Here is a 27370-nt window from a genome sequence, read left to right as displayed (position 1 = left end):
AATATCTTTTGTTATGCTCCCTGCTGGATGAAGTAAGGGAAACTGGTATACACATTCAAACACGTCTTTCACTCAGAAAACAGCAGTGACGCATTGAAACATATACACCACATCGAGTATGTCAGAAGTGATCCTGGAAACCTAGGTTTTATATGTCAACCATCTAGCACAATAGCAGTTTGTTCTCCCACAATCCCAGTCTTCTTTGAGAGATCAAGCTTCTTCACGTTCTCTTAAAAAATACAATAATTCTTCCAAATGTTGCTAGTTCTTGGCTCCAGTTCCAGATTCTTCACAAAATCTCTCCTCCCAGGTGCCCAGTCCACTCATCCAGCAGTAATAAACCAAATTCCATTAGGTTGTTTCTGGTTAGCATGCAGGCAAACCAGCCTGAAGTTATATTCAGATAACACAGTAGCTTCCATTATAGTAAGAATCCTCCTCAGAGTCCTCACTGTCACAACTGCTGATTGACAAGATGGAGTAGATGGAAGGAACGACGCTGCTGTCATTGTCCGTGGCTGGGTTCACCAACGCATTTTGTTTCTCTGCATTCAAAACAGACATAAAAATTAGAATTAGTCCCTGTACCCTCAAATGCTGCCAAAAAAAAAGCCCTATTTTTCTCTGATTCTTCTAGCCTCCCACTAACAGTTTGTATCAAGTCCTTCAAGATACAGGACGCAGGATTTTCTTTTTTTTATCCATTTTTCAGAATTAAAAGAACATTCTGTTCACTTGTTGTTTTAGGTTTCCTATGTGCCTCTTCATGTTAAGATAGCACAGACGAGGAAGAGACATTCTGAATCCCCTCAGTGGCACACAGCTGGCAGAAGGCAGCAATTAGTTACTACAGCACCCTGACAGGTAAGAAACGAGTATGCAACAAAATGGGGTAAGGAACAAGTAATGGCTGTTCAGGACTCTGAAAGGCCCCATCTTAACCTCCAGACATTTATGAGCACACACTGTTATACTGGTGTCCATTATACTAAAGTTTATTATCTGACTGGGCTTTCCAAGTGCTACTTCCATCATTATTTCAGTTTCAACTGATTTCTTCTTAAGAGTTCATGCTGAATTAGACATGAAACCAAAGTTTTTCATGACGTGAAACCAAAGTTTTATTGCAGTGCTGCTCCAGTAAAGGCAGTAAAGGAAACTTCATCCAATCATCATCAGATACCTGATGAGACACTTCAGTAGTGCTACAGCATATTCTGAAGCAGTGCATGTTATGCAAGAGCAGTATTAGCTCTGCAAAGGTGAAAGCAAATCAAGAAGGCATGCTGGACAACTTCCAGGCAGCACAGCATTACCTGAGGGAATCAGACTGACTTGGTTAAATAGATGATGATTTCAGATTAGAAAAAACACTGTTTAGCCATGTCATTCTATGTCATCATGCAAAAATCTGACATATTTCAAAAGCACCTTTCATTAGGAACCATTTCAAAAAGGCTTGACAAATTGTGAAACAAAGGATTGTGCACTCGCATCTATGAGGGGGAAAGCAGAACGATTATTTAAGGGGACACAATAACAGAAATTTGTTAAGAGATAGCAAGAAGTGGTACACTTGAGCACCTAGATACCAGAGTCAATTGCTCTAGAAACAACACTGGAAGATGTAAGCAGAAGAGCAATACTTCCATATTGGAATTTTACTCACAGCCTGTGTGGTCATGCACAGTCTTTTAGCTATAACAATTTTTTGTGTTAAAACCGGACAAATTCCTTAAGAATTAGCATGGAAGAGTAACTGCCATTTCAGCCATGAATTCACTTGCATGACATACTCCCCAGATTCCCTTCAGAGACTTCTACATAAATCTAGCATGTAAAAAATAATTCACAGTTGATCATTAGGTATTGCTCTGCTGAGTTTTTGCAATGATGTAATTGGTGGTTCAATCAAAAAGGTCAATTTTTTAAGGCCCAAGTTTTGCTCTTCTTTTGTGATCTCTTTAAAATCTTTTGGTAAGACCATTAGTATCTTTAAGTCTTCCAGTGGACTGTGAAATTCACACTGAAGTCTTTCTCCAAAGCTTTTTTTCCTGAGCATCTCCTTTGTATATAGGTGCCAAAGAAAGTTGTACGAGATAGATGAAATGAGAGATTGTACTCATCATGCCACATCCACCCACCTCTCACCTTTCCGCTCTCTGATCAGGGTCAGGCGATGCTCTTTCATTTCCACATCCAGCTTTTCCACCATCCTGTCAATGCAGTTATCCAGCACCAGAGAGCGTGTCTTTGACTTAATCTCCTGCCTGCAGATAGGGCATTCCACTTTGCGTTTTGTCCACTCGTCTATACAATAGGAGCAGAAGCTGTGTGCACAGTTCAGAGTGACTGCCTGTGGAATTTAAGGGAAATACTTATGACCACGTGCTCAAACAACCACTGTAAAGAAAAAACCCTCATCAAGTCAGAAAACATTAAACGAACACTTCCTATAGGGAAAGGCTGGGGAAGAAGCCCAAAGGCCCTTTCTTTAGCCTTTGTAGGGGTTGCACAAGAAATAACTCCCACACCAGAGTATAGACAAGTTTACATGTCAGTGGACTCACCATAATCATAGCTAAGTCAAAAAATCTGGCAGAGCAAATCAATTGCACTGTAACATCCCCCAGTGTGAAAATGTCAGACTATAGAATAACTCAGATAATTTAATATTCTGCATCTGAAATAAGAAACTAAAATTCTAACCAACTCCTAGGTCGCTTTAAGAAGGCTAACAGGTTTCCTAATGTAGAAATGAATTGAATGAATCTGAAATTCTAAAACACGTGAACAGACAGAACAGTCTGCATTTCAGGCATCATCTGCCTATGGTTTATCAGATGAGTTTATCTCAGCTTTATGTGAACTACATAAACGGTTTACAACTTGGCAAACACTGCACCTCCCTTCTCTCACTAGCTTGTTCTGACATCTAACACTGAAGCTGCCCAACCCTTGTCAACTTGAAGCAAGGTCTACCCCAGAATGACTGAGCATGCTGCCAGCAGCACCTCAGGAGCACCAGTTCAAACACTAATAACTTCTGCAAGCCTGAATGCATCTTGGGATTAAGCATTCATATCTACGCAAGGAGAGACTAAAGCTGAATTTGTTGTCCAGAATTTTTAGAGCAAACAGAACGGGGTTCTGGACCAACCCTTAACAGAAGTCATCTGTTGGGTCTGTTAAGTTACAGAAGTAAAGAAAATAAAGCTTGACTACTGCTTTAGAAGAACTAGAGAAAGCTTTTCAAGTCTATTCTTTGCTGGCAAAGCCATTCTGGCTTTAACATACCTCAATGAAGTGCTCAGAACAGATTGTGCACTGCAGCTCATTCTCTAACACATCATTCATCTGATTCAACACTTCTTCTTTTTGGGCTCTTACCTTTTCCTTCTCCACCTATTAGAAAAACAAACACAGTCAGTTACGAACAACAAGGCTTGATGCAATAATGGTGGGAACTGCACGTGTGGAGAAAGGTAATACAAGTACAAAATCTTCCAGTTTTAAGCTTTTCTATGTCAAGTCCGTGTTTGTCATGTACCCAGATTTGTAACCTCCCTCCATTTTGTAGTTACAGCAGTACTGAGAATATTCCTGTCCGTAACAGAGTGCTTACAAGAAAGAATAGCCACTATTAAAGTCCCCTTCAATCTAAAGAAACTACAAACCAGATCAGTCTTCTCAACATCTCTTTTAACGTCTTCTTGGCACGAGTTTGGATTAATTTAACAGAATGGTTTGATGTCTAATGCAAAGAGCAAAACAAAATAACTCAAATGTTTTAAAAGTAAATGTAAGAATTTAAAACATTTACTTGTGTTTAATTGACCAACATATTTTGATGTTCAGGGTTAAATTAGGCTTCTAGGCATCAGCTACATCTTCTAAGAACTATCCTTAAAGCAACAGTTGCAAAGCTGACAGAAGAAAACAAAGCAAAAAGCCAGAGGTACGAAACATCATAATCTCCAAGTGTAGAACACAGCACAAGATCCCTTTAATTATCTTCCACTCATCATCAGTTTCACTCCAGTCCATGCAAACTGAAAAAATGAAGCACCCGCTTTTCCAATACACTTGTTTGGTTTTCTTTTAAAGAAAAGAATGGGTCAGCTTCTCCTGCACAACATGTTGTTCAGATGTCCTGTGCTTTCTGTTTCATGGAGAAAGATCTGGTAATAACTTTGCAATACTACTCCACAAACAGCAAAAAGTATATCTGCTGATGATCCCCACCCTTCTCACCCCCCACTCTTTCATATTTCCATGCAAATTCTGGAAATCTGAATCAGCCGCCAGACCAAAATAGAAGAGCTTTTCAACACAGAAGGCAGCACGCAGCCAAAGCAAACGTTAAACCATTTATTCTGCCACAGCACATCATATACCACTTATGAAGAACTTGGTTCTATTACTTACCTTGGTTTCCTCCAGTTCTTTATTCTTGGCTCGAATTATCTCCTCAAAATCTTTTTTACTGCGGCTCAGTTCTTCCATCAGAGCATGATGCTGAAACAATACCATTCCAAAAATACAAGCATTATTATAAGCTACCCTATTAAATATACATGGATCTAATCAAGAGGTTCAGCATACTCATTTCTCCTTTCTTCTCCTGTAAAAGCAACACCTCTATATAAGTCAGGGTGTTAAGTTAAGGCAGTTCACCCTGAACTTATAGCTGCAATTTAGTATTAGTTACGTATGACCTTTCCAGAAGCATGATACTTTTAATTTCCTCTCCCAAGTTACTATTTCTCATCTATCATTAGACAACTCCCTTCTTGCAGTGACACAAACAACATGTAAACTCCTGTAGTTTTACAAGATAAAAGCAAGCAGCATTAAACAAGAAATACATGCCATACAACAATGAATGAGGAAAATAAAGGCATAAAATCTACAGCAAAACACATTACAGGACATGGCAGTAAAAATTATTATCAAATTTTAAGTGACAGGTTGCCCAAGGAGGCTGTGGATTCCCCATCTGTGAAGGCATTCAAGGCCAGGCTGGATGTGGCTCTGGGTGGCCTGGTCTGGTGGTTGCCGACCCTGCATACAACAGGGGGGTTGAAACAAGATGACCATTGTGGTCCATTTCAACCCAGGCCATCCTATGATTCTATGTCACTGCAGAATGAACCCGCACACCAGATGGCACAGTAGCAACTTCTCTTAACGGAGCTTATTCAAACTGCTGAAGTTCCCCATGGATAACCAAAGCAGCTGCATTTTGTGTACTTTGATTCTAATTGGAGCTGGAGCTTACACATTATTGGGCTGTACCAGAAATGATAGGCAGCACTGTCAGGACATGGATCAGACAAGATGAAAGGTTGTTCACATAACTATTTTTAAATATATCTAAAACTTATGAATAAGCTTTATGAGAATTGGTGGAAAGCTGCAGAGAGGAAAATGACCAGAAGTACCACTTGAAAGTTTTCAATAATTACCTGGATTTCTCCTGATTTTTCCCAGCTAAGGCACTGGGGAAAATTGGCAAAGTAGTAGCAAACAAACAGTTCATAACCAGGAGAAACACCTGCACAAGCAGCCAACATTCAAAAGTCTTTGGGCTATTATTACAGCTTATGAATATTCTACCCAGGCACAGCACATTCCAGGCACCACTCCACAATCATATTAATGACTTCAGCTTCAATTGCGGCATATTGGATGCACGTGTTCTTACATCTTTGCTCATCTACTTTGACTGTAAACATTTCAAAACAGAGACTGAGCCTTTGATATGGTGCGTAGTAGCACAAAAGTTCATAAAGAAAACTCAACACACTACTCCAGTCACCTTCCAGTATCACTGAATGACTGTACGATTTCATTCCACTTTGAAAGCCCATCTTAACAGACCACTCCATTTTGAAAGGTATGTTCAAATTCAACCTAACAACTCCGCTTTTTTGGCAACATCTACAACTTACTTTATATTTCATTTTGATTTTCTGGTCACTATCTTGAGTGCATCTGTCACATTTGAGTATCAAGGAGTATCTGACACACAAGTGTCACAAAAGCCTGTCAGCAGGGCTGGTTGAATCTCTTTTTGGATTAGCTTAAAATCTTTTAGATAAAAAGCCTAGGAAAACTAAGCATGTGACAATCTCTTTCAAAAACATTCCTAACCAAGACCAGTTCTTTTTCCTGTGGTTTAAAACTACCAAGGCAACTTTCCCAAAACAGATAACCAGAGGACAGACCTCGCAAAAATGTCCACCAGTATGTGCACCAGATTCATGTAGAATCACTACACTACTTAACACTTTCTAGAAGCACAGATTCTTGTGTTATCTGCTGATAAATAACTCCCAAAAAGGGAGGCCTGTCTCTTCCTAGCAATAATTTAGTCTGTAGAAGATAAAGACCGCTCAGAATGCACTTCAGACGCAGCCCTAGTCTTCCACCAAGAGTGGAAGCAGTAAGATTAAGTATATGAGTTCCATATTTAGACCAAGTAGATTTAATTACTTGCCTCTTGCAGAACCTGGGCCAGCTGCTCCTTCAGATTCTCTTCTCCATCTTGCCCTTTTACTCCCTGAAAAAAAAAATCAAACACCAAAACTAGATATTCTTGCAGTAAGACAATTATTGGAGGAAGGAAGGAAAAACTAGTTGAAGATAACACAGGAATGAAAAGAACTGTTTTGCACATGTAGAGGATACACTTAAAGAAACAATACTGATTTTCAGCAGAAACTGAAAAGGCCCACTGCAGAGATTCAGGTTTACTACTGAAATTACAGCTCCCATTTACTGTGAAGTGCTAAAATGAATGTATCACTTACTGTTCCATACTTGGAACAATTCCATGTTACTCTAGCTCTGAAGACACTGCAATGTTCACAGAAGCCAGGAAGCTGGCAATAGCTTACACATGAGAAAAAGCTGCAGCTCTCTCTCTGAACACACTTAAATAGGCCACACAGAGTTACAGCTTCAGGCTGTAACTTCCCTTTATCCTAAGCACACAACTCCAAAGCTCCTGTACTTCTGATACAGTATTCTGCCTTCAGCAGCAGACTTTAAAGGAAGTAACTGATAAATCAGGCAAGTAACCCCCAGAAGAATTCTTACTTCGCTTGAACCAGATTTCAAATAGAGTCAAACAGAAAGATAGACTTGTAGCTTCCTATCTAAAAAAAGTTATCAACATCCACACACTGCTTGAAGGCACTCGTGGGTAGCAAGAAGAGACTATTTTTCTCATAATAAAGACAAAACAAACCAAAAAATCAACAACAAAAACCCCTCCTTCCTCAGACTCTGAATTAAGACAGGCAAAAAATGATGCGCTCGCTTGAAAAGGAAATAAATTCCCCATGTGAATTTAGCATTAATTCAGAAAAGCTGTATACTAGGAAAAAATTCCCATTTAAGGTGAACGCTTTTTAACTTGTCCCCTTTGTAACACACAGAGGGTCAGGGTTTTAGTTTCATTTCTCAAAACACACGGACCGAAATGATTACCACCATTATACCTCTAGCTTTTGCTTCTCTTTGGAGAATGTCCTCTCCAGCTCTTCCACCTGCTGCTGATGCTGTACTTGTTCTGTGCGCAGCTTGTCCTGCAACTCTTGCAGTTCCTTTTCCATTGCTACGATCGTCTTCTGAGCAGCCTTCCTGCGCTTCTGCTTCGCATTCAGAACTGCCGTCTGTTTCTCCTGCACTTTGGCTTTTAACTTCTTTATATCTGTGAGAGTTTTCCTCAGCTTTTCCAGGCCAGTCCATGACTGAGAAAGAGCGGAGTGTTTCTGGTCCTCGTGAGCAACAGCCACAGCTTTCTCAGAGCAATCAAAGCTACCACACACTGGACCGCCATCGTCCACACTTGATCCAGGAGAGGGTAGCTTGACAACCACCTTGTCTGTCAACTGTTCTGCCTCTCCTACTCTTCCCAATGTATTACTCAAAGGTCCTCCATCACATGACACTCTGTCCCTTTTGGATCTGGAATTTGAAGGGCCTTCTGATCCAGATGTCTCCGATTCTTCCAAAGTAAATTTCCGTTTAGATTTTGAGGTCCTAGCTTTCCCCAGGTCACTCCTCTGGGCTAAAAAGGGTCTGATTTTCTCCCACTCCTCTTTAATTACTTCATACTCATATTCGGCAGTCTCTCTGTTTTCCAAAGGCACTCCCAACTGGATACGGTCTCCTTCTGCTATAGGATAGGTTTTTGAAGGATCCAGGCGCTGTTTATTAAGCCAAACTCCATTTAGACTCTGAATACAAACAAAGAATCAGCAAGGTTCAATATACAGTTACAAAGTCATCTGCAAGTTATTTCTGGCAACTGTAAACATATCCAGTCTCTGCAGTATTGCAGTCAGAACAAGCCACCTCTTTAAATAAACCTTGCAATTTCCAACTTAATGGCTCAGTGTCCCATTTATTAAATCAATGCATTATATTATTTACCTTGCGTTACTACTACATTGCAGATTTCTGTGTACAAGCACTAAGAACAAAATTAATATATGCACTTGTGCAGATGGAAAAGAATTAAGTCTAAGGGAAAGAAATTACCCAAAAGCTTTGGAGGAAATAAGAACTAGCCAACTGAAAAATTCTGCAATACATCATTGACAAGAACAAAGAACACTGCAGTAATTATTCTTGACAAAGTCGCCTGAAATACAAGAAACTAGAAAAGAAAAATGACCATAGCTCATACTGCCCAATGAAAGAAATGAGATGGTTCTCATAAATACAAGGAAAATATAAACGAGGGAAACGTTCTTCAAACAATGGTGCTCTAATCAGAAAAGGGTGTGGGTTTGTTTGTTTGTTTGTTTAATTAGGCACTAGCTCAAGAAACTGCTTTGAGAAACAGAGCTGTGCTCAAGATGAACTGCAGACTTACAAGCAACTGACATATCTCAACGAGATTCAACAAAACACCTTCACAAAAACGGTAGGAGTGATTACAGAGGTATTACTAGGTAACCTATCATAGATGTTTCCAATCATACACAGTAAACTTTCAAAATTATAGAATTACGGCAGGACGGCCTTCTTTAAGAGTAATTTTAACAGCAGTCAGTCCCCTCCGTTTTGGCTCATCTGTTGTTGACCTAAACATCCTTCAAGACTATATGACGTACTGAACATTTTGTTGCTGTGCTGGTGCTATCTTAAGGCAAGTTACCGATTCCACAGCTTTCAGCACAACTGAGAAAGTGCAGAGCTCGGGACTGAAAAAACAATACAGATCACCACTGAAAAAGACAGACCTCGCTGTAGACTCCGATCTCAACATTTTCTCTACATTCTACTCAGCCAAGGAGGACATTAACTAGAATACATTTGAAGACAATACAAAGCATGCTTCTTTTCCTAACAACAGATTTTTACTGTAGTTAATTATAATCAAAGCAATTTTGTCACTGCAATATCGGTGTATCCTTTTCTTAGCAGTACAAAATCATCTATCTTTTTGAATGCTACCAAATTATCTGTTTACTTATTTTATATTAAAGGAGCACAGAGCAAGTTCACAGACTGCAAAGTGCTCTGAGTAGGACTGTAATTGCCTGAAAATGCTAGACCAAGGGATAAGGCCACATACAGAAAGCAATAAGGCCTGCATCCCAGCTGCAGCAGACCAAAGCTTCCAGTTACAAGCACACAACAGACATGATGAGCTTCCATGAACCTCCCATCACACTTACACCATATTATAATCAAAGATTATACTCTTTTTATGCCAAACAAAGCACTGGCTACAGTGAAACTAAGAGTAAAAGGTCTTCAGTCAGTCTCTGTACCTTATTATCCTTAACAGTCCACTGCCCTTCTGCATTTTGCTGAAAAACACAGTGCTTACGAGAAATCATCAAGGGACAGGTTTTGGACACCAGCTGGTACGTGAGATCTAATCCCCGGCCTACAGTTACCTAAAAACAAAGCAGTTGAAACAAAAATCAACAAGACGGTAAATAAAATTCATATGAGCTGAATCTAAATACAGCAGAAATCTACCTTGATTACCACCTTATAGCTACTACCCAAGAGTTGAGCACAGTATGTAGTTTTATGTTATTAGGTGGGGTTTTTTGTTTATTTGTTTTGCTTTAAATTCAAGAGTAACCAGAACACGAAGTTTGAAGCACACTCTTTCTCTCCCATAAGAAAGATAAGAATTTGATTGTTGCGAGACCTGTTACAGCCTTGGTCTCACAGAAAAGTTTCTCAGCAGCAAAGATGCTCAGAGTAGCTCTCGCTCCATCCACGCCTTGCCTCAGTCAAATCCTAACTAAACAGTGTTTTTTCAAACCAGTGCAATAGCGTGGGTCTCAAAGTGATGTCTTACCCTCTTCATTAGCTAACAGCATCTGTACAGCTCTGTAAACAGGAAAGACAGGGGACAAAAATAGCACGGAAAACTATCATTTTAAAAAAACAACAATATGCAATTGTTGCCTTAAAGCATGATAACTAATCTACATGCTGCTTGCAACCAGTCTGAAAGTAAGCTAAATAATCTGATCAAGATCCAACAGCACCTTCTGCAAGAAGCAGGCGTAAGGTGATGGTACAATTTCATTGTAGCTTGTTAAATCTGATCAAATTGCAGGCTGCCGTTTAAAGCTCCGTCCTCCCTCTCTCTTGTGAGATTGCCACACAGCAGAGCGCTGCAGCAAAGAGAGCTTCGCCTCAGCGAGATTCTCCATGCAAATCATACAGCCTGTGCTGCAAGTCTGGTACATTCCATACTCAGCAACATGTGCCAGTCGCTGAGTGCGTGTGCGCACCTCCCAGCAGCTCTAAACACACTGGAGAACGCTTTTCCCTGCGTTCTACCGAGATACCCCTTGTTTCACCGCCGGGCTCCACCACACCCACCCTAGGAGACCTTCCCCCCGACTCCACCAAAGAAGAGCCACCTCCCACGCCCATCGCTGACCTGCGTGCCGGCCTCCAGCAGCAGCCAGCCGCTGCCCGCCCCGACGCGCCGCAGGCACCAGGCCGGCCGCGAGGTCCCGCAGGCCGCCATGCCGCTCTCGGCCCCGCACAGGGTGCGCTCCCGGCGCTCCTCCGCTGTCCCGTCGGCCCCCGCTTCATCCGGAAGTCTCTGCGGCGACTTCCGCCCCCGGCCAACATGGCGGCGGCCGGTCCGCTGCGCCTGCCGCTGCTTGCGGTGCGGCCGCCTTGGCCCCGTTGCCCCCGCCGCAGGGCCTCCTGCCCGCCCTCGGGACAGATCCGCGCCGCCTTCCTCCGCTTCTTCGAGGAGAAGCACGGCCATCGCTTCCTGCCCTCCGCCCCCGTGCGGCCCCGCGGCGACCCGACCCTCCTCTTCGTCAACTCAGGCATGAACCAGGTGCGGGCCCAGCCCTTCCTCCCCCCGCTGCCAGGGTTCCGTCCCCGCACACGCTTTGGGGGCCGATCCCGGGTGGCACAGGCAATAGGAGGTGTTTCTGTCTCATGCTCTCTAGTTCAAGCCCGTTTTCCTGGGCACGGCGCACCCCCGCAGCGAGCTGGCACAGCAGCGGCGGGTGGTGAACAGCCAGAAATGCGTCCGTGCCGGGGGGAAGCACAATGACCTGGAGGACGTGGGCCGTGACACCTACCATCACACCTTCTTCGAGATGCTGGGGAACTGGTCCTTTGGGGATTACTTCAAGGTGAGGTGGCAGGAGTAAGTCCTCACCTGGGGGACGTGCTGGCCTTTTCTTAGAGCATCAGAGCTGAACTGTGATGCCTACACTGCACTCTGTCGTGGGTGCTGCAGCTCCTAACTCTGTGGCGTGAAGTTGAGTGGGTCAGGTGCTGTGCTGAATCACTACAAATGCTTACAGAGAGCTATAGCTAGGACATGCTGATTTGGTGCCTGACTGTCATTCTGAAGAACCCCCTTGTCTCACGCGATTCTGTATTCCTGTGCTTCCTTTGTATTCCTGTCTGCTCAGGAGGAAGCATGTAGCATGGCCTGGGAGCTCCTGACAGAGGTCTACAAGATCCCAAAGGATCGTCTCTACGTCACGTATTTTGGTGGAGACTCTTCACTGGGGCTGAGTGCAGATGAGGAGTGCAGGGATGTATGGCTCAGCTTGGGGTAAGCATGCTAGAGAAGGGGCTCTGAGCAGGCGATACTGACATCCCAGTTTCCATAGTCTTTCATTTGCTCTTTAATTAATGGAAGACAGACGTGGGAGCCAAAAATTGAGTCTTAAACTCATTTAGTTTCTTCTTCCTTTGGGTTACTAAAAGTTGGGCTCTTCATCCTCTGGATCATTTTACCCTTTAGGTGCAGCTGATCTGTGGCTGTATGCCTCAGGCTTTCTAACCTGGATACAGTGTGCTAAAGATGTCTGTGATCCTTTACTTCTTCTCAACAAGGAGTTGTGCAGTCTGCATTCTGCTAGCAATTGCTGCTTTTATATGAGGATAAAGTGACTGCTACTGGGGAGCTTGTTCTAGACTGTATGTGAGCCAGCTCTGTGCTGTTTGTAATGGTCAGTCTTGTTCCTCATGTCCTGGCTCTTATACAATTCTTTCCAAGGAGAAAAGTGGTTCCACCAACCCTATGGCACATCTGTTTCCATCAGCAGGAGCCAGGTTGGTTTTGCTAGCCGTTCTGTGCAGTGACCAGGGTCCTCTGGTTTGATATAGATTTTGCTGCTAAGGAAGCTTAGCAGAGCAAACAAGTACTATTGTGTTTGGATTCTGAGTTTGTAGTAGCCAGGGAGGATTTATCCTTTTAATTTTCCCTGTGTTATAGTCTAGTGTGTGCTTTGTGTGCACACATCAACACTGCCACCTCTGTTGTTTGCTTTTCCAGAGTGCCTGCCAGCCACGTGCTGCCTTTCCCAATGAAGGACAACTTCTGGGAGATGGGTGACACAGGTCCCTGTGGTCCTTGCACGGAGATCCACTATGACCACGTGGGTGGTGGTAGAAATGCTGCAGCACTGGTGAACCAGGGCAGCCCTGATGTAGTGGAGATCTGGAACCTGGTCTTCATGCAGTATAGCAGGTACCGGGAATCTCCTCTGAATTCCAGTGCCTTTCCCTGTTACATGCCGTCTGAATCATGCATGTATACCTTTAGACACCTCACTGCTTTCCAGGAGGTGGCAGCAGAGGAGCAAGGGAGAAGCTGGGAAGATGTGTCCACTGAGACTCGTGGTTGTCCTTAACTTTGCTTATCCAGTTCTCCTTCAGTTTATTCTGTCTGCCTCCCTCACTGTTGCATCCCAGAGGTCTGCAGCAGCATAGAGAAACTTGCAGGGTGAGAAGAAGGCTTTAGACTGCTGTTAAGAAAAACCCTTTTCCCATCCGTTGCAATATATCCTGATGATCTGATGACCAGAGCCTGACTACCAGTCAGTGCCAAGGCAGGCTGCTGTTAGTCTTGTCCCTGAGCTATTGTCTGTTGGATTACCTGCTGTTTCCTTCCCCTGTCACTCTCCTATCACTCTCCCATCCTCTGCAAGTTAAGTACATCTTTTCTTTGCCCAGAACTGACCATTGCTTTTCTTCTGCCTTTTATTTTTCCTAACTTGCTGACAGAGAGGTGGAGGGGAATTTGCTTCCCTTGCCTCAGCACCATGTGGATACAGGAATGGGCTTAGAAAGGCTGGTGACTGTTCTGCAGAACAAACGATCCAACTATGACACAGATCTCTTCACTCCCATTTTGGATGCCATTCACAAGGTGATCCTTTTTAGAGTCACAGCTAAGTAAAAGCTCTTCTGGAGCAAGCTGTTTGCTGGGTGCCGTACTACAGTCTTTCCTTCATTACACATGCTGTTGTGCAGTATTTTGAGGTAGGAGATATGTCTGGCCAGGCCCCAGGCAGCACCAAGGGAAGCCCAGGGTAAATTCCACACCGGAAATCCCCTTGTATAGCAGCATTAATGATCCATTTTTTATTCAGAGTATCTTAGATTTCTTAGGGCCAGGACATTGGCTGACCTGTCTTAAGTACAGAGCTTTGGTCTCTAATGTTTTGGAAGGATTTAATGAGTTTGTCTTAGATTCATGGAGTAGTTGAGAAGCATGATGTCAAGGGTAGCTGACTGGCTGTTGAAACTTTCCTTTCTGCAGCCATTGCCTTCTGCTGAGCTGTGGTCTCCTCTCTTTCAGGGCTGTGGGGGGCCCAGATACCAAGGTCTGGTTGGGAATGCTGATGTTGGGCATGTGGATATGGCCTACCGTGTGGTAGCAGATCATATACGGACCTTGTGTGTGTGCATCACTGATGGCATCTACCCAGGCCCCTCTGGAGCAGAGTAAGGATATATGGAAACAGCATATTTTCTATAAAGGAAATTAGGTCCAGAAGGGAATATGAGCCAGGGGAAAGGTGCTAATGTGGACCAAAGAAACAGAGACTTTTGTGTGAGAGCCTGAAAGAGGCTCAGATCTTTATCTCACCCTTGGATTAGGTATAGAGTATGTAGAGCAGCCAACCTTTGGCAGTTAGATCAGGCCAACGGAGGGCTGCATGTGGGGCACAATGGATTGTGGGTGCTGGGCAGAAATGCTCACATGCTGTTTGGGGAATTCTGCCCTGCTTTCAGACTGGTGCTGCGTCGGATCCTGCGCAGGGCTGTTCGCTTTTGTTCTGAAGTCCTTCATGCTCCACATGGGCTCTTGGCCTCCCTTGTGCCTACTGTAGTGGAAGTGCTGGTAAGTAAGAACTACTGCTTTGGGGAAAACAAGTATCAGACATTCTCTTCAGTTCCACGTCCATCTCCTGTACACTGTCAGGAGATAATCTTGGACCGAAAGGAGTACCAAGAGGGTGCATCTTGTGCCATGCATTGCAGCAGTAAACATCTCTTGTTTCTGGATTGTTTGTGATGGGGGATCTGTGCTATTGTGACTAATGATACAGTCAGCCCAAATAAGCATAAATATATGTGATTACACACTTGTTTCCTGAGGGCAGCAGCTTCCAAGCTGTCATATCTGGTTAAAGCTTTCTGAGGTTGGTCCCTGTGATTACTAACAACATCCTAAATGGATGTGCTTTCTGCCCATTGTGAACTGCTGTTTGCCACAGAGGTGCTTCTCAGAGGCTATCTGAGTAGGGTCATGGGGAGATAGCCAGGAGACAGCAGCTGTAAGTATGGGTGTGACTTTCCCACTGTGATACTGTCCCTGAGGCACTGGGGCTCAATTCATTCTCAGCTTCATGAGAGACTTCTAATGCTTGTGACATTCTTTGAGATCCCCCAAGGGAGCTACTGAGGATGGTGTTATGTCTAACTGGTACTCTGTTTACAGGGAGATGCCTATCCAGAGCTGAGGAAGAATGCAGAGCAGGTAAGCAGTGCAGAAACCCTGGAAAGAGACCTCCCTCTCTTTTGGACTTTGTGAGGCACTACTCTCAGAGGCAGAAGCCAGCCCTTTCACAGATCTTAGCTGGAGGATTTTGCATAGCCTACTCCATAGTGGGGTTCTCATGTATAGCCTGGGATGTGTTGGGACCGTGTCTGCATCATGGGTGCTGCCTGGGCTTGAGAAGTAGTAGACTTTGTTGTGGGAGCTGTATTAGATCATCAGCAGGGACTCCTTGTTCTGATAAAAGGCAGCTGTTGCTCTGAAAAAGCTAGGGCAGCTATTTCGTTGAATGCAAGTACAGTCTGTTCTAGCCTGAGTACCCTTTGTCCAAAGTGGCTTGGGGATTTAAGGCTAGTCCCTGCTTGCATCTGCTGACAGCAGCTGTGAAAGGCAATTTCTCTGTTTCAGCCATGCAATTTTAATTGGGTCACAGATAACGAATGTGTAACAGGCAACATTTGTCAGCATCCATCTCTTCCCAGGTGGATGGTCAGTATTATCAAGGATGATGATAGGAGGAACAATGACTTTGGCACTGTCTAATAGTGCATCAGAGGCACAAAATGATGGATGCTGGTTCAAGCAGACAGAGCGCCCATTAGACGTCCACTTGATTGCTTTGAGCTGTCTCTAGCAGTGAGCCCAGAGGTGGCAGGGCTGAGCTGAGCTGGTGAGCTTCCTGTGATGTTGTGGTTAACCCTTCTTCTATTCTTTGGGCAGGTTATGGATATAATCAATGAGAATGAAGTTGCTTTTCTGTCCTCCCTTGAACGTGGGAGGCGCATCATTGAGCGGACAGTGCAGCAGATGGAGCCTTCTGCAGCTTTCCCAGGTAAGCTTCCTACCTCAGCCAACTTGCATTTAAAGATCATTTAATCCAGGTCACTGCAAGCATTGCAGTCAAAATTGTAGCTACCTTCCTCCATGTATTTTTGATAATGTTCCAGTGCTGGGTATTCCAATGCCAAATTTAAAAGCAGATACTGCTCCCTTCTCTAGACTTCAGTTGTTTCCTAGTACGTTATTCCCACAACAAACTAGGTACTGGGAAAGTTAGAAACTCCCTTTGCTGCTTTATTTATTGATTAACTGGATTCTTCCAGGACACAGTTGAAAGGAGTTGCTCAGGACCCAACCACAGCAGCTGCCTGCTTAGATACGCTGCACTGAATATTGGCAGTGATGTGGCTATGCAGCTCCATTTGTTCCCAGTACCATACTAAAAACTGTGTGGCTTCTATGCCTTTTCTCATTATCAGTGCATTTGCACACAGCATAGGTGAACCCAGTTACCAAGGCACGCATCAGACTGGTCCCATTCAAGAAGCTTTGGAAATGCCTTTACTTCCCATTCTCTTGCATAGTTCACATCCTTCATTTTTGCCCTACAGCTGAAGTAGCCTGGTCTCTCTATGGGAATTTGGGGTTTCCCCTGGATCTGATTGACTTGATGCTTGAAGAAAAGGGAATCCGTTTGGATTCAGCTGCTTTTAATGAGCTTGTTCTAGAGGATGCTAAGGTAAGAGAGACTCTTCATGAGGGCAATTCAGAGCCTACCCTCTCCTGTGTGCACAGAGGCAGAATTCCTGCCACTACTGAGGCTTCTTAGATGCACTGTGGGGGTATGTGCCTTTTCCCTGAAGGGGAAGCAGTGGTTGGGTCCCACTGCTCTTGCCTGTGGTTGTAGAACTGAGGAGTATTTGCTGATGATTCTTTCCAGATCAGCATCAGCGTTGTATGATATTGGCTGGAATAGAGGTTGTCACAGAATTGCATATGTTAGAGGCAACCTCTTGTAGTCATGCAGTTCAACACCCCCAAAGCAGAGCCAGCTTGGACAGCCCAAACTGCAAGTGATTTATGAAGAGTTTGCATAACTCCCTCAAATTCTGTAGTGCTGGAAGATTTGTACCACCCAGCTTGTACAGCAGTCAGATCATGGCCTTGCTGTTGTGAGCTTTAATAGCCTGGTTTCACAGCTACGCAGCAAGCTGTGCAGGTAGCATTATGTTAGCTGTTGCTTATGGCTTGCCTCAAGGCTAGCACAGTGGTATCAAGTGCTTGTAGGGCTGAAAGGGACAGGTTGGTTTAGCAGTAGCCTGCATCAGCACAGATCTAAGTTAGCCTTTTCCAGGAAGATGGCAGAAGCTGCTTCTAGCCTTAAAGCTCCAGTTACTGGTTTGCATTTCCCCAGGTACCTTGCATCTAACTTTGCCTTTCCTCTGCTGCAGCGGAAGGCTCGTGGCCCACAGGAAGGACAACAGCTGGAAGGCACTGTTGTGCACCTCGATGTGCACTCTCTGGCTCAGCTGCAGAGAGACAACGTACCTGTCACTGATGACTCTCCAAAATACTCCTACAAGCTTGGGCAGCATGGGCAGTACGGTAAGTGTCAAAATCCCATGTGTTGGGCAAACCCTGTCTAAGGGAGCTGGAATCCCTCATGACCCTACTGTTACTGCCTGGTACATGGAAGTGGACACGTACTTCATAGTTCAAACTTGTCACCTTTCTGCTGTGTCTTTTCTTGGCCCTTGCAACTTTTCTCCAAGTAGCTGCTGTTGTTATTGCTGGGCTGTTAACGAGGCTGTGAGAAATAGGTTGGTCTTACCATGCAATGCTGAGATACTGACTGTTGATTTCTGCTAGAGGTGAGTCTGTCCCCAGCAATCAGGCTTCTGGGTTGAGTGCTATGGAGAATGGAGATTATGCAAGGTGATTTGGTAGTTGCTTAAAGCTGTGCTTTTGCTATTTCTTTGGCAGGCCGCTAGGTGCCAGTGCAGGCTTTTTATCATTTGGGATAGCTGGGGCTTCTGGTGCTCTAGGGAAAGCATAAAGCTGAACCACAGAGAATGAGAGGTGGTGTGGCTGTCACAAGCAATTAGATGTAACTGTGTAAAGCCTGTTATCCAGTGTACTGATGACAACCCACATCAAGTAAAATGTGAGATAGTTCAAACTATACAGCAAGTGTATAGTTTAAATTAGACAAACTACGGGGAGAGTACAGTGGAGGAAAAATGAAGACATTGGCTGAATTTTCCAAGCTAGTACTATCTTGCTTCATCAGTCACTGAATCATTCAGGCTGGAGGGAATCTCTGAATGTCCAGTCTCTTGGTCTAAGGAGAACCAGCTTCATACTCAGAACAGGTTGCTTGGGGTCTTCTTTGGTTAGGCTTTCAGTATCTTTAAGAATGGAGATTCTGCTGCTTCTCTGGTCCTTGTTCCATTTATTTATTTATATCACTCTTAGTGTGAAAGGTTTTTTCCTTATGTACAGTCAGAATTTCTTGTACAGTAGATGTTGTCTCAGAAATGCCACGTACAGAGGTGAATAATCGTTTTCCTTGACTTGCTAACTGTGTGTTCGTACAGCCCAGCAGCCTTCCTTCCTGCAAGGGCACCCTGCTGACTTGTGTTCAGTTTGCCCTTGAAAAGACCAACGTTGTTCTCAGTCCATTTCTTTAGTCTGCCGAGGTCTCTCTGAAAAGCATCCTTGTTCTTCAGTGTATCAGCCAGTCTCACCAGTTGTTGCCAGATATGAGTAGGATAAGCATACATCCCATCCCATTGTAGGCAGTCACTAATGAAGATCTTAAAAGGTGGTGGCCATAATATCACTCTCCAGGTAGCTCTGCTAATATCAGTTGGACTTTGAAATATTGAGCAATTTTTTCTGGAGCTCAACTGTCCAGCCAGCATTATGGTCTGCCTGCCTAGGCTGTATTTCCTGAGTTTGATTTCAAGGATGCTATGAGAGAGTAGCTTGTTTGATCAAGGAAGATGACCTCCCTTGTCCATCAAGCCAGTTATCTCCTTGTAGAAGGGCTGTCAGGTTAGCCAAGCATGCAGTATAACACAATGCAGGCATGCCCACCATGTCTTTCTGTCTTGAACTCATGTGAACCTAGATTGGGTGTCCCTGAGAGGTTACCTGCTTTACAGTGGTGAAGTTAGGGATGACTTGATTCTGAATAGCAGATCTCTTGTCCTTTTGGCCAATAGTTGTTCTTCTCTGATCAAGTCAAAGGAAAGTGCTAGCTTTCATTATAGACAGTATGTTGGCAGGGATGGCACAGAGAAAGGGTGCCTTCTTTCATGGTGTGATCTGACTGGGTACTCACACTGATTGCTGCCGTCTTCTTCCCCTTGGCAGAGTTCAGCCCGTGCCAGGCCACCATCCTGATGCTGTACAGAGATCAGTCTCTTCAGAAGGAGGTCGGGGCAGGGCAGCACTGTGGCGTCATCTTGGACAGGACTAACTTTTATGCAGAGCAGGGTGGGCAAGCCTCTGACCAAGGTTACCTGATACGCTTAGGACAGCAGGTGAGATGCTTTGCTGGTGAAACCCAAGGTTTCCTAGATACTGAGGCCATGTAGAGTTCTCCAAGTGGTAGGCCATTTTACTGTGTTAATTTGCAAGCTGCTAACTCTTGGCAGTTTCCTTGTCCTTGCCTTGAGGTTGGTGGGCTAGGGAAGGAACAGCAGCAATCTTGTAGAGGTGGATCTACTGTTCTGGTTGTCTCTCTCTTATTTCTCTGAAAAGCATTAGGAGGATCTCTACTTCTGAAGCAAGTTCTTTTCTTTACTCTGCCAGAGGAAGGGCTTTGGCACTAGTTATGTGGGCTGCAGTATTTCTTCCATCCCATATTTCAGCTCTTAAGAATCACATTTGGGTACTGATGCTGCCTTTTCAGCCTTGCAGAATGCAATAAGCACATCTTCCTGGGCTGAAGCTCCTCTTGCCAGCCTGATGAGGCAGAAGGGATGCCTGGAATGTCTGGGCCATGTGCCTTGGCAATTGCTGTCCGTTTTCTCTTGGGCAAACATCACTGTTAGAAAAATTCATTAACACAGTTGGTGTGGCTGCATCTACACAGCAGACTGGCAGTCTCAACATGTGCAGTGATGGGCTGGATGCAGGGAAGGGATGAGGCACTCTGGTTATGTTTGTCTGTCCCTGCTTTTCCCATCCCATTCCTGTCTCTTTGGAACTAATCCGAGTTATGCTTCCCAGTAGGATCAAGCAGACATCTAACTCAGGTTGTTGAATGTTTTCTGTGTCCCAACTCACTTTTCTGTTTCTCTTTGCTCAGGACATACTCTTCCCCATAGAGTCAGTTCGTCTCTGCGGTGGTTATGTGATCCATGAAGTCACTGCTGTAGAAACCCTGCGTGTTGGGGACCAAGTGCAGCTCTTTGTGGATGAGGTAATCTTAACCCTTTCCCAGCCTTGCTTTGAGAATCTTGTGAAGTCCTGTGTAAGCTAGTCATATCATAGCTTTTTCTCTTGTATTCCTGACTGTTCTTTATTACAACATGCAGCAGCAGGAGGTAATCTTGCAAATGATTTCAGTGTGCTATGAGCTGCAGGTCTGTCTGGAAGTATCCAGCCTAGCTTTTGCTGTTTTACAGAGGTCATCCCATGGGAAAAGAAGCTAGATCTGCCCTGTAATGTAAATTCATCTGACAGCTGTGCTACTTGTTGTTGTTTTTTTTTCCACCATCATCTACCATCCCCTGACGTACAACCTTTTCCTTATCTCTTTGTGCCATTATCTGTTCCCCCGAGGTGTGGAGAACCAGCACTCCATGCCAAACTGTCTGGTACTTTCAGGTCCAGCGGCTGGCCTGCATGACAAACCACACCGCTACCCACTTGCTAAACTTTGCGCTCCGCCGTGTTCTGGGTGACAGCACAGAGCAACGAGGTTCCCATGTGACAGCAGAACACCTGCGCTTCGACTTTAATATCAAGGTGACTGGACTTCTGTTCCTTTGGTTCTCAGTGGTGCCAATACCCCAGTACTAGCCTTCTCTTCAAGGAATTTTTTTTTCTCCTCTCACTGTAGTCACTTGATGCTCACTATTCCCTTTTATAAGCAGGGAAGATGAGACATGGTAAAGTCCTGTGTCCAAGCTCCTTTGTTCTCAGGAGGCTTCTCCTGAAGGCAGACTTACTTCCTCAGGGCCCTGTGACCGTGGAGCAGCTTCAGCAAGTGGAGCAGGTGGTCCAGGATGTGATCAAGCGAAATGAGGCTGTGTATATGGCTGAGGTCCCACTTGCACTGGCAAGAAGAGTTCAGGGACTCCGTGCTCTAGATGAGGTATGACAGGAGGGCTTTTCTTTTAGTGGAAATCATCTGGGTCATAAAAGATGTTGAAGCAGGAGGTTTCTGTAGGGTAACTGATTCCTAAAAGTTGGCGATAAATGGATTGGAGATGAGATCTCAGGAGCACTGTGTTGTAGTGTGTGGTGCACTGGTGGTGCACAGGCTTTCTATTCGCTTCTTCAGAATAACAGCTGTTGGTGTCACCCAGTTGTTTTTCTCCCCATACTGGCTGTTTATGGTGCTGCTGACTGAAATAGCTCTTGAATAAGAATAGAGTAAGGTGGGAACCAGAAGCTATGTGGCTTGTCTGTAAGTGCCCCTGAAGGACTATATGGTAACTGCTGATCCTTGTCTCTTTTGTCAGGTGTATCCAGATCCAGTGAGGATAGTGTCCTTGGGAGTTCCTGTGGAGACTGTGCTAACAAGCAACACTCAGGCTGCAATGCAAACCTCTGTGGAGCTCTGCTGTGGGACGTAAGTGTCTTTTACTAATAGTCCAAAAAGGCGCGTTTGTGGACTGACTGTGTCCTTGTAATTCTTGAGTTGTTTCCTACCCTGATGCTAGGTCCAGGTCTGTGTGAGGATCTCCCATACAAGACCTCATATGGGAGAACCAGTGGCTGAGATAGAGAGAGGTGTTCCCAAGTCCCACAGCCTGTTCCAGTGCAACTAGGTTTCCTTATGTGAAACAGGGACACAGTAGGCTTGTTTTGGAATATCAGGGTGAGAAAACAATAATGAAATACAGCATTTTTCATTGTTTCGTAGTCTGAAAGCCACTTGAAAGCTGCAAGGCTGCAGAAGAGTGTGGAACAGGATTTGTGTCCTGTCACACCTGGTTTGGTTTGAGGCTTGCAGGAGGTCTCCAGACCCTGCTGAAGTCTCTGAGACAGTTGTAAGAACTACTGTCCAGCCTGATTATTTTAGTTATTTTAGCCCTGTTCTTGCACTAGAGTCGAAGAAGAGTTAATCAATCTTAGTATAACGCTGACATGGAAAAAAATGGAAACAAATTGGCATTTGAGTAGATAGAGCTGGAAATGAGCAAGTTTCTAGTCATGTGGGAGGAGCAGGACAAGAAACTGCATGGGAGTGGAAATGATTGATTCCAATTAAGCTGACTGAAATAATTGCTTGTGGTAGCAGAGTCACTGAGACACTGTAGTGTTCTTATCCATTTTTGTATAGCCAGAAAAGAAAGGGAAGGTGATCAGTTCCCTATGTCTGCACAGCAGCAGTGTGACTGCAGACCAGTGGCCTGTGTGTGAGCTGATCTGACAAGGGAGTGGAAGAGCTGGAGATGCTTTCTACAAGGTTCAGCAGCAGCTGAGTAGAAGGAAAAGATCCCAATCCATCCTACTGCTAGGGGAAAGGAGAACTTTGCTATTACATATATTTGTCAGTAGCCTGCAGGGAAGGTAGCGCAAAGGTTCTTCTGGAGTAGACTTAGCTCTGCTGTCTCTTGCCTGACCAGATGCCATCAGGAGTTTAGGAATGAAAAAGGTTTGAAGCTATTGGGACTGAGTAGAGGCTGCTCTCCTGGAGACGTGGCTAAAATGAAAGCAGTCTTCTTGATTTCTGCTCCCAGAGAGCAGCTTGTTTCTTCCCTGTTGTGTCAATTTTGCAGACACCTTCTACAGACAGGAGCGATGGAGGATCTGGCCATTGTCAGTGAACGTCAGCTTGTGAAAGGGATTAGTCGTGTCATTGCAGTGACGGGGAGACAAGCCAAACAGGTAAGAAAGGAGAAACCGAGATTTCAGCCAAATCCAACTTTGTAGGCTCCTGTTTAGGCAATTAACTTTCCTCTGCTTATGCTGGAGCCTTGCTGCTATGTCTGATCTCACTTCTTCTTTTACCCTGGGACACAGTTCTGCTGCTTTCCCTCACTGTTCACATCCACCCCCCAGCTGCCCTAGACTTCTGTCTCCTTGACCTTCATTCTTTCTCTCAGACCCCCTTTTCCAAGATAGAAATTTGGCACAGAGTGTCAGGAAACTTCTGGACTAGAAATTTCAATCACTGGGCAGGTATTTGAAGGTGTAATCCTTTGTGCTTTGGTTTTACCTCCTACCTATCACAGCTGGACACGTGTTTGATGACTACAGGGTTCTGCCCTCATTCTTACAGACTTTTTTCTTCTCTCTTTAGTCTCTTTCTTGCCAAACTGTAGTTCTGATCTGATAGGGTCTATATAAAAAAAAAAGTAAGCAACCTATTATTGTTCCTGTGAGGTCGTTGTTGTATATGCGGTAGGGTGAGGGTCCTTGCACTTTGACCATTTCCTTAAAGGCTGCAGTCAGAGTGACCCACTGCCAGTGGAACTGGGAAGACTAGATGCCAAGCTCACAAAGCCCAACCCTGCAAATCTGTTGCTTTTTGGCTGGTTGTTCCCTTCACTGCTCTGTTCTTACTGTGTTTTTTCTTAATGCAGAGAAAGGAAAAGCTGCAGGGCACACCTGCATACTGTGCTGGAAGTGTTGACCTGAAGAGAACCTGAAAGGAGCTAAGTGTTAATTAGACAAAGGAGGCTGCAGGTGTGAAGGAGTAACCTGGAAAAGGGGATGTCTGTCCAGCTAGGCAGAGCAGTTCTGCCTGTCCACAGCTTTTCCTATATGCTTTCTGTGGTCCTGGTCTCTGAGGATCATTGTGGGCACAAAGATCTGTCAGGGAGGAAGTTTTCCAAACCGTAAGAGTTTTCACTAGTGAAAAAAGCTTGTATTAGCTTTTGTTGATGAAAGCAATAAGAAATGCACCAAGACCAGCTGAACTCATCTTTAGCAAATGTCAGACGATGAGGTCTCTTTATTCTTAATGCTCTTTAGTTTCTTCAGTCATGAATTTCAAGAATGCATTTGCTAATGCACTAAAAATTAAAAGGGCCTCCCTTTATTTTTTTTCCTCATTGAAATCTCGATGAGGACTTTTTGCTGAAGAAACATAACTACGTGACAGCTTTATCCCACAGGTGTAACCATCTAGCATTGGCTTCAGATCTAGGGAGGAGCTCTCAATCCCAGGGTCTCTTGGGGACAGTCATTCTTAAAGCTTGACTGTAGGTGTCTTTCTACTGGATACTTAGCAGCACTTCAGTGCCACCTCCCTCTTTTCTCCGTCCCTGATTGATTTTGCTGTTGCTCCATCTGAAACATTTTCTCTCTCCCTTTCTCTAGGCTCGAGAAGTAGGTCAGTGTTTGGCTATGGAAGTGGACTCTGTCTCAATACGGATGAAGCAGAGGAGGAGCACCTCTGTTCTTGAGATGCAGAACCTCTCCAAAGAAGTGGGACAGTTAACCAAAGTAAGGATTACATTCCATTCAGAAAGACCCCAGCATTGGCTGGCTCTTGAGGCAACATGACTTCCTTAGGAGGTTCATATACTACCATAGTCAGTAGAAGGGAGTTGCTACTTGCTGGTGCCTCTTTGTTCATAAAGATTTCAACTAGTGTCTTGGTGCCTCTCCTCCCAGAGGAGGCAGCAGTGGGGAGAGTTAAGCAGTAAAAAGGGGTTTCCAGGCTTTCCCCCAGGTTTTAGATGCCTAGCTGAAAAAATTGTCGCAGTGAGTTACTGGCATAGTCAGGTATGTGCATGGGAAGGTCTGGAAAGAGGACAGGCTCCAGTCTGGGCTTCCAGAGAACAAGCATTTTATTTCTAGGTACAATTCAGTATCTTTATAAAGCAGACTGTCTTGCAGGTGGTGGCTAGCACTGCAATGCCCCAGTGGCAACGAAAAGAACTACAGAGCATCCTCAAATCACTGCAGCGAACTGCCAACACGGCCGTCAAGAAACTGGAGGTGCAGCAGGTAGTGTGACAGCAGCGCACTCACTGTAGCTTTCTAATAGCACTGCATGGTGTCCACCACTGAACCTCATGTTGTTGTCACAGTTCACTGCAATTCAGTGTCTGGAGTCACATCAAAAGGCAGGGGAAAGTGGATGCAGTCACACGGTGCAGTGTAAGCCCTGTGTTGAGTTGATTTCACTGACAGGACTGCTGTTTATAAAATGCAGTGACTTGACTGCCTTTCTGGTGTGTGCAAAATCCTGATGTCTGTCTACCAGTGAGGACAGGTCTCTTTATATATATATAAATACCAACAGGTAGATATGCATTGCCTACTTGTTAATGCATGGAGAAGATGACATTGACCTGAAAATGGTCTTTACAAGATTGTGTGGTAGAACAGCAGAAGAGCCTTTCTCCCATTCATATGGACGTTGCTGTGACTTCCCTCTGAATTTGTTACTAATTTACATGATTATATTAAAAATCCTTATGAAATTCATATTGCAGACTTAATGTTCTCAGTATGATCTATCCTTTACTTAAAGCAGCAGTGTCTTGCCATGGATGCCTACCTTGATACATGTGGCAATGCAGAGGCCAGGGAGAGAACTGAACATGTCACTGTCCCTTCTGAAATCTCTTCTTGCTTTTGAGGCAGGAGGGTTGTACAGGTCTCCAGACATATGCTAACATAAATCTCCCCTGTCATACAGAACAGCACTTGCATTCCCTGTATACACGTGTTGCATGCTTATATACCCCTCCTGGTCACCCTGTGCCACCTGTAGCCCTTCAAGCACTGTGTGTTTCTTCCTTCAGGCTGAAGAGAAGGCACAAAGGCTGCTAGCAAAACACTGCAACCAACCTGTCATTATTGATACTGTCCCAGCTGACTCCCTATCTGTAAGTAAAGCACATTGTCTGTTGGCCCAGCAATACTTAAGATGCTGGATGCAGTCAATGGTAGCTACACAGCAGTCTCCTTTGCTGTAGCCTGACCCTGACTTTTCCTTCCTCTCCTAGATCCTAATGAAGGTAGTGAACCAGCTTTGTGACAAGTCACCTGGCACATCAGTCCTGCTGCTCAGCCCTCAGGATTCTGGGGAGGTACTCTGTGCCTGTCAGGTGTCCAAGGTAAGCAGAACCCTGGCAGAATCCCAGGGAAGCCTGCCTGCAGAGGGAGGACTGGGTACACTACTCAGTAGGTCCCAGTTGAGTTTTTTCCTGGGTTTCTACCCAGTGTCACTGATTAATTATGCTGAGGAATGACCAGAGATGACAGTACTGGGGCCAGATAATCTTTCGGTTTTTGCTGGGCACAGATATTCCTGGGTCATCCAAGACATGTTTGCCCAGTGGTAGGATGTAGCGCTAACACGTAAGCTCAGTCTCCTCTCGGTCATGTCCCCCTCCCAGGTAGTAAGGGTCCAGGATGGGTGAGGGGGGAAAGATGTTCCTTCTTCCATGCTGCATAGTGCTCCACAGACCAAAGTGTGTGTCTCTTCCCCAGAATTGCCTCCCCATGTTCTCTGCTGCTGACTGGGCCGTGGCTGTCTGTACACAGATGGAAGGCAAGGCGGGAGGTTCTCCTGTTGTCGCTAAGGGCAGCGGAAATGCCAAGGGCATGCAGGGAGCCCTGACTACTGCACTGGAATTTGCTCGGAGTAAACTCTGAAATAACTGTGATGCTTTGGTGGCAGGACAGCTGTAAGCTGCGTGGATACTTGATGCAGAGCACACATTATACTGTGTTGATATGAAAGGTTTGACAACTCTCACAGTGAACACTGCTGCAACCACTGCATTGGAGCACTTGGTGTCTGGCCATCGGGGTTGAGCAGTGTCTGTTCCTGATAGCACTGGCAGAGCAGCGCTGTATGTTCTCAGCATGGGTATATGGGGATTGAGCCTCAGAAAGCACCAGCTTCTTCTGGAGCAGTGCAGTTCTTGCCACAGGACCAGCAGTGGAAGGTTCTGAGAACATGAATATCTTATCTCAAGGTTATTAAAGGATGGAGAGTGTTTGATCCCTCTGATGTTATGTTGGTGTTTTGTTTTTCTTCCTATCTGCACCTTTTTCCCTGTAAACCCAGAAAGCAAGATATGCTCTAGTCTAAGCAGTCCCATCCTGCTAAAGGATTCA

The 27370-nt window shown here is 44.7% G+C and overlaps 2 protein-coding genes across 2 annotated transcripts; one reads left to right on the top strand and one right to left on the bottom strand.

The window, feature by feature from the left end:
* Positions 1-402: 402 nt before the first annotated feature.
* On the bottom strand, positions 403-11026 carry RNF8 (ring finger protein 8). Its single transcript, XM_072332212.1, has 8 exons — positions 10937-11026; positions 9798-9926; positions 7512-8252; positions 6506-6568; positions 4432-4521; positions 3301-3408; positions 2155-2359; positions 403-548 (listed from the first exon to the last, which is right to left on the bottom strand). Exons 1-8 carry the CDS (start codon positions 11024-11026, stop codon positions 403-405), a joined length of 1572 nt encoding a protein of 523 aa, XP_072188313.1.
* A 71-nt stretch (positions 11027-11097) lies between these two features.
* AARS2 (alanyl-tRNA synthetase 2, mitochondrial) lies at positions 11098-27267 on the top strand. Its single transcript, XM_072332542.1, has 22 exons — positions 11098-11350; positions 11466-11654; positions 11940-12085; positions 12812-13006; positions 13543-13687; positions 14120-14265; positions 14557-14665; positions 15266-15304; positions 16043-16154; positions 16714-16841; positions 17554-17707; positions 19481-19650; positions 20421-20534; positions 20942-21082; positions 21294-21431; positions 21802-21911; positions 23065-23173; positions 24611-24736; positions 25133-25243; positions 26047-26130; positions 26251-26361; positions 26738-27267. The coding sequence occupies exons 1-22, from the start codon at positions 11132-11134 to the stop codon at positions 26900-26902; spliced, it is 2961 nt and encodes a 986-aa protein (XP_072188643.1). The 5' UTR covers positions 11098-11131; the 3' UTR covers positions 26903-27267.
* Positions 27268-27370: the final 103 nt, after the last annotated feature.

Source organism: Excalfactoria chinensis, chromosome 3 (genome assembly GCF_039878825.1).
Source record: "Excalfactoria chinensis isolate bCotChi1 chromosome 3, bCotChi1.hap2, whole genome shotgun sequence".
NCBI lineage: Eukaryota > Metazoa > Chordata > Aves > Galliformes > Phasianidae > Excalfactoria > Excalfactoria chinensis.
The sequence above is the reverse complement of the archived record's forward strand: the minus strand, read 5'-3'. Positions and strand labels throughout refer to the sequence as shown.

Bases quoted from the DNA above. Each gene is read 5' to 3' on its own strand.
- RNF8 (XM_072332212.1), bottom strand. From the start codon at position 11,026: ATGGCGGCCTGCGGGACCTCGCGGCCGGCCTGGTGCCTGCGGCGCGTC. The intron at 4,522-6,505 runs GCAAGTAATTAA...GTATTGTTTCAG, and splicing joins TGGCCCAGGTTCTGCAAGAG to CATCATGCTCTGATGGAAGA. The intron at 3,409-4,431 runs GTAAGTAATAGA...TTTTTCTAATAG, and splicing joins AAGAACTGGAGGAAACCAAG to GTGGAGAAGGAAAAGGTAAG.
- AARS2 (XM_072332542.1), top strand. From the start codon at position 11,132: ATGGCGGCGGCCGGTCCGCTGCGCCTGCCGCTGCTTGCGGTGCGGCCG. The intron at 21,912-23,064 runs GTAAGTGTCTTT...TCAATTTTGCAG, and splicing joins GTGGAGCTCTGCTGTGGGAC to ACACCTTCTACAGACAGGAG. The intron at 25,244-26,046 runs GTAGTGTGACAG...TTCTTCCTTCAG, and splicing joins AGAAACTGGAGGTGCAGCAG to GCTGAAGAGAAGGCACAAAG.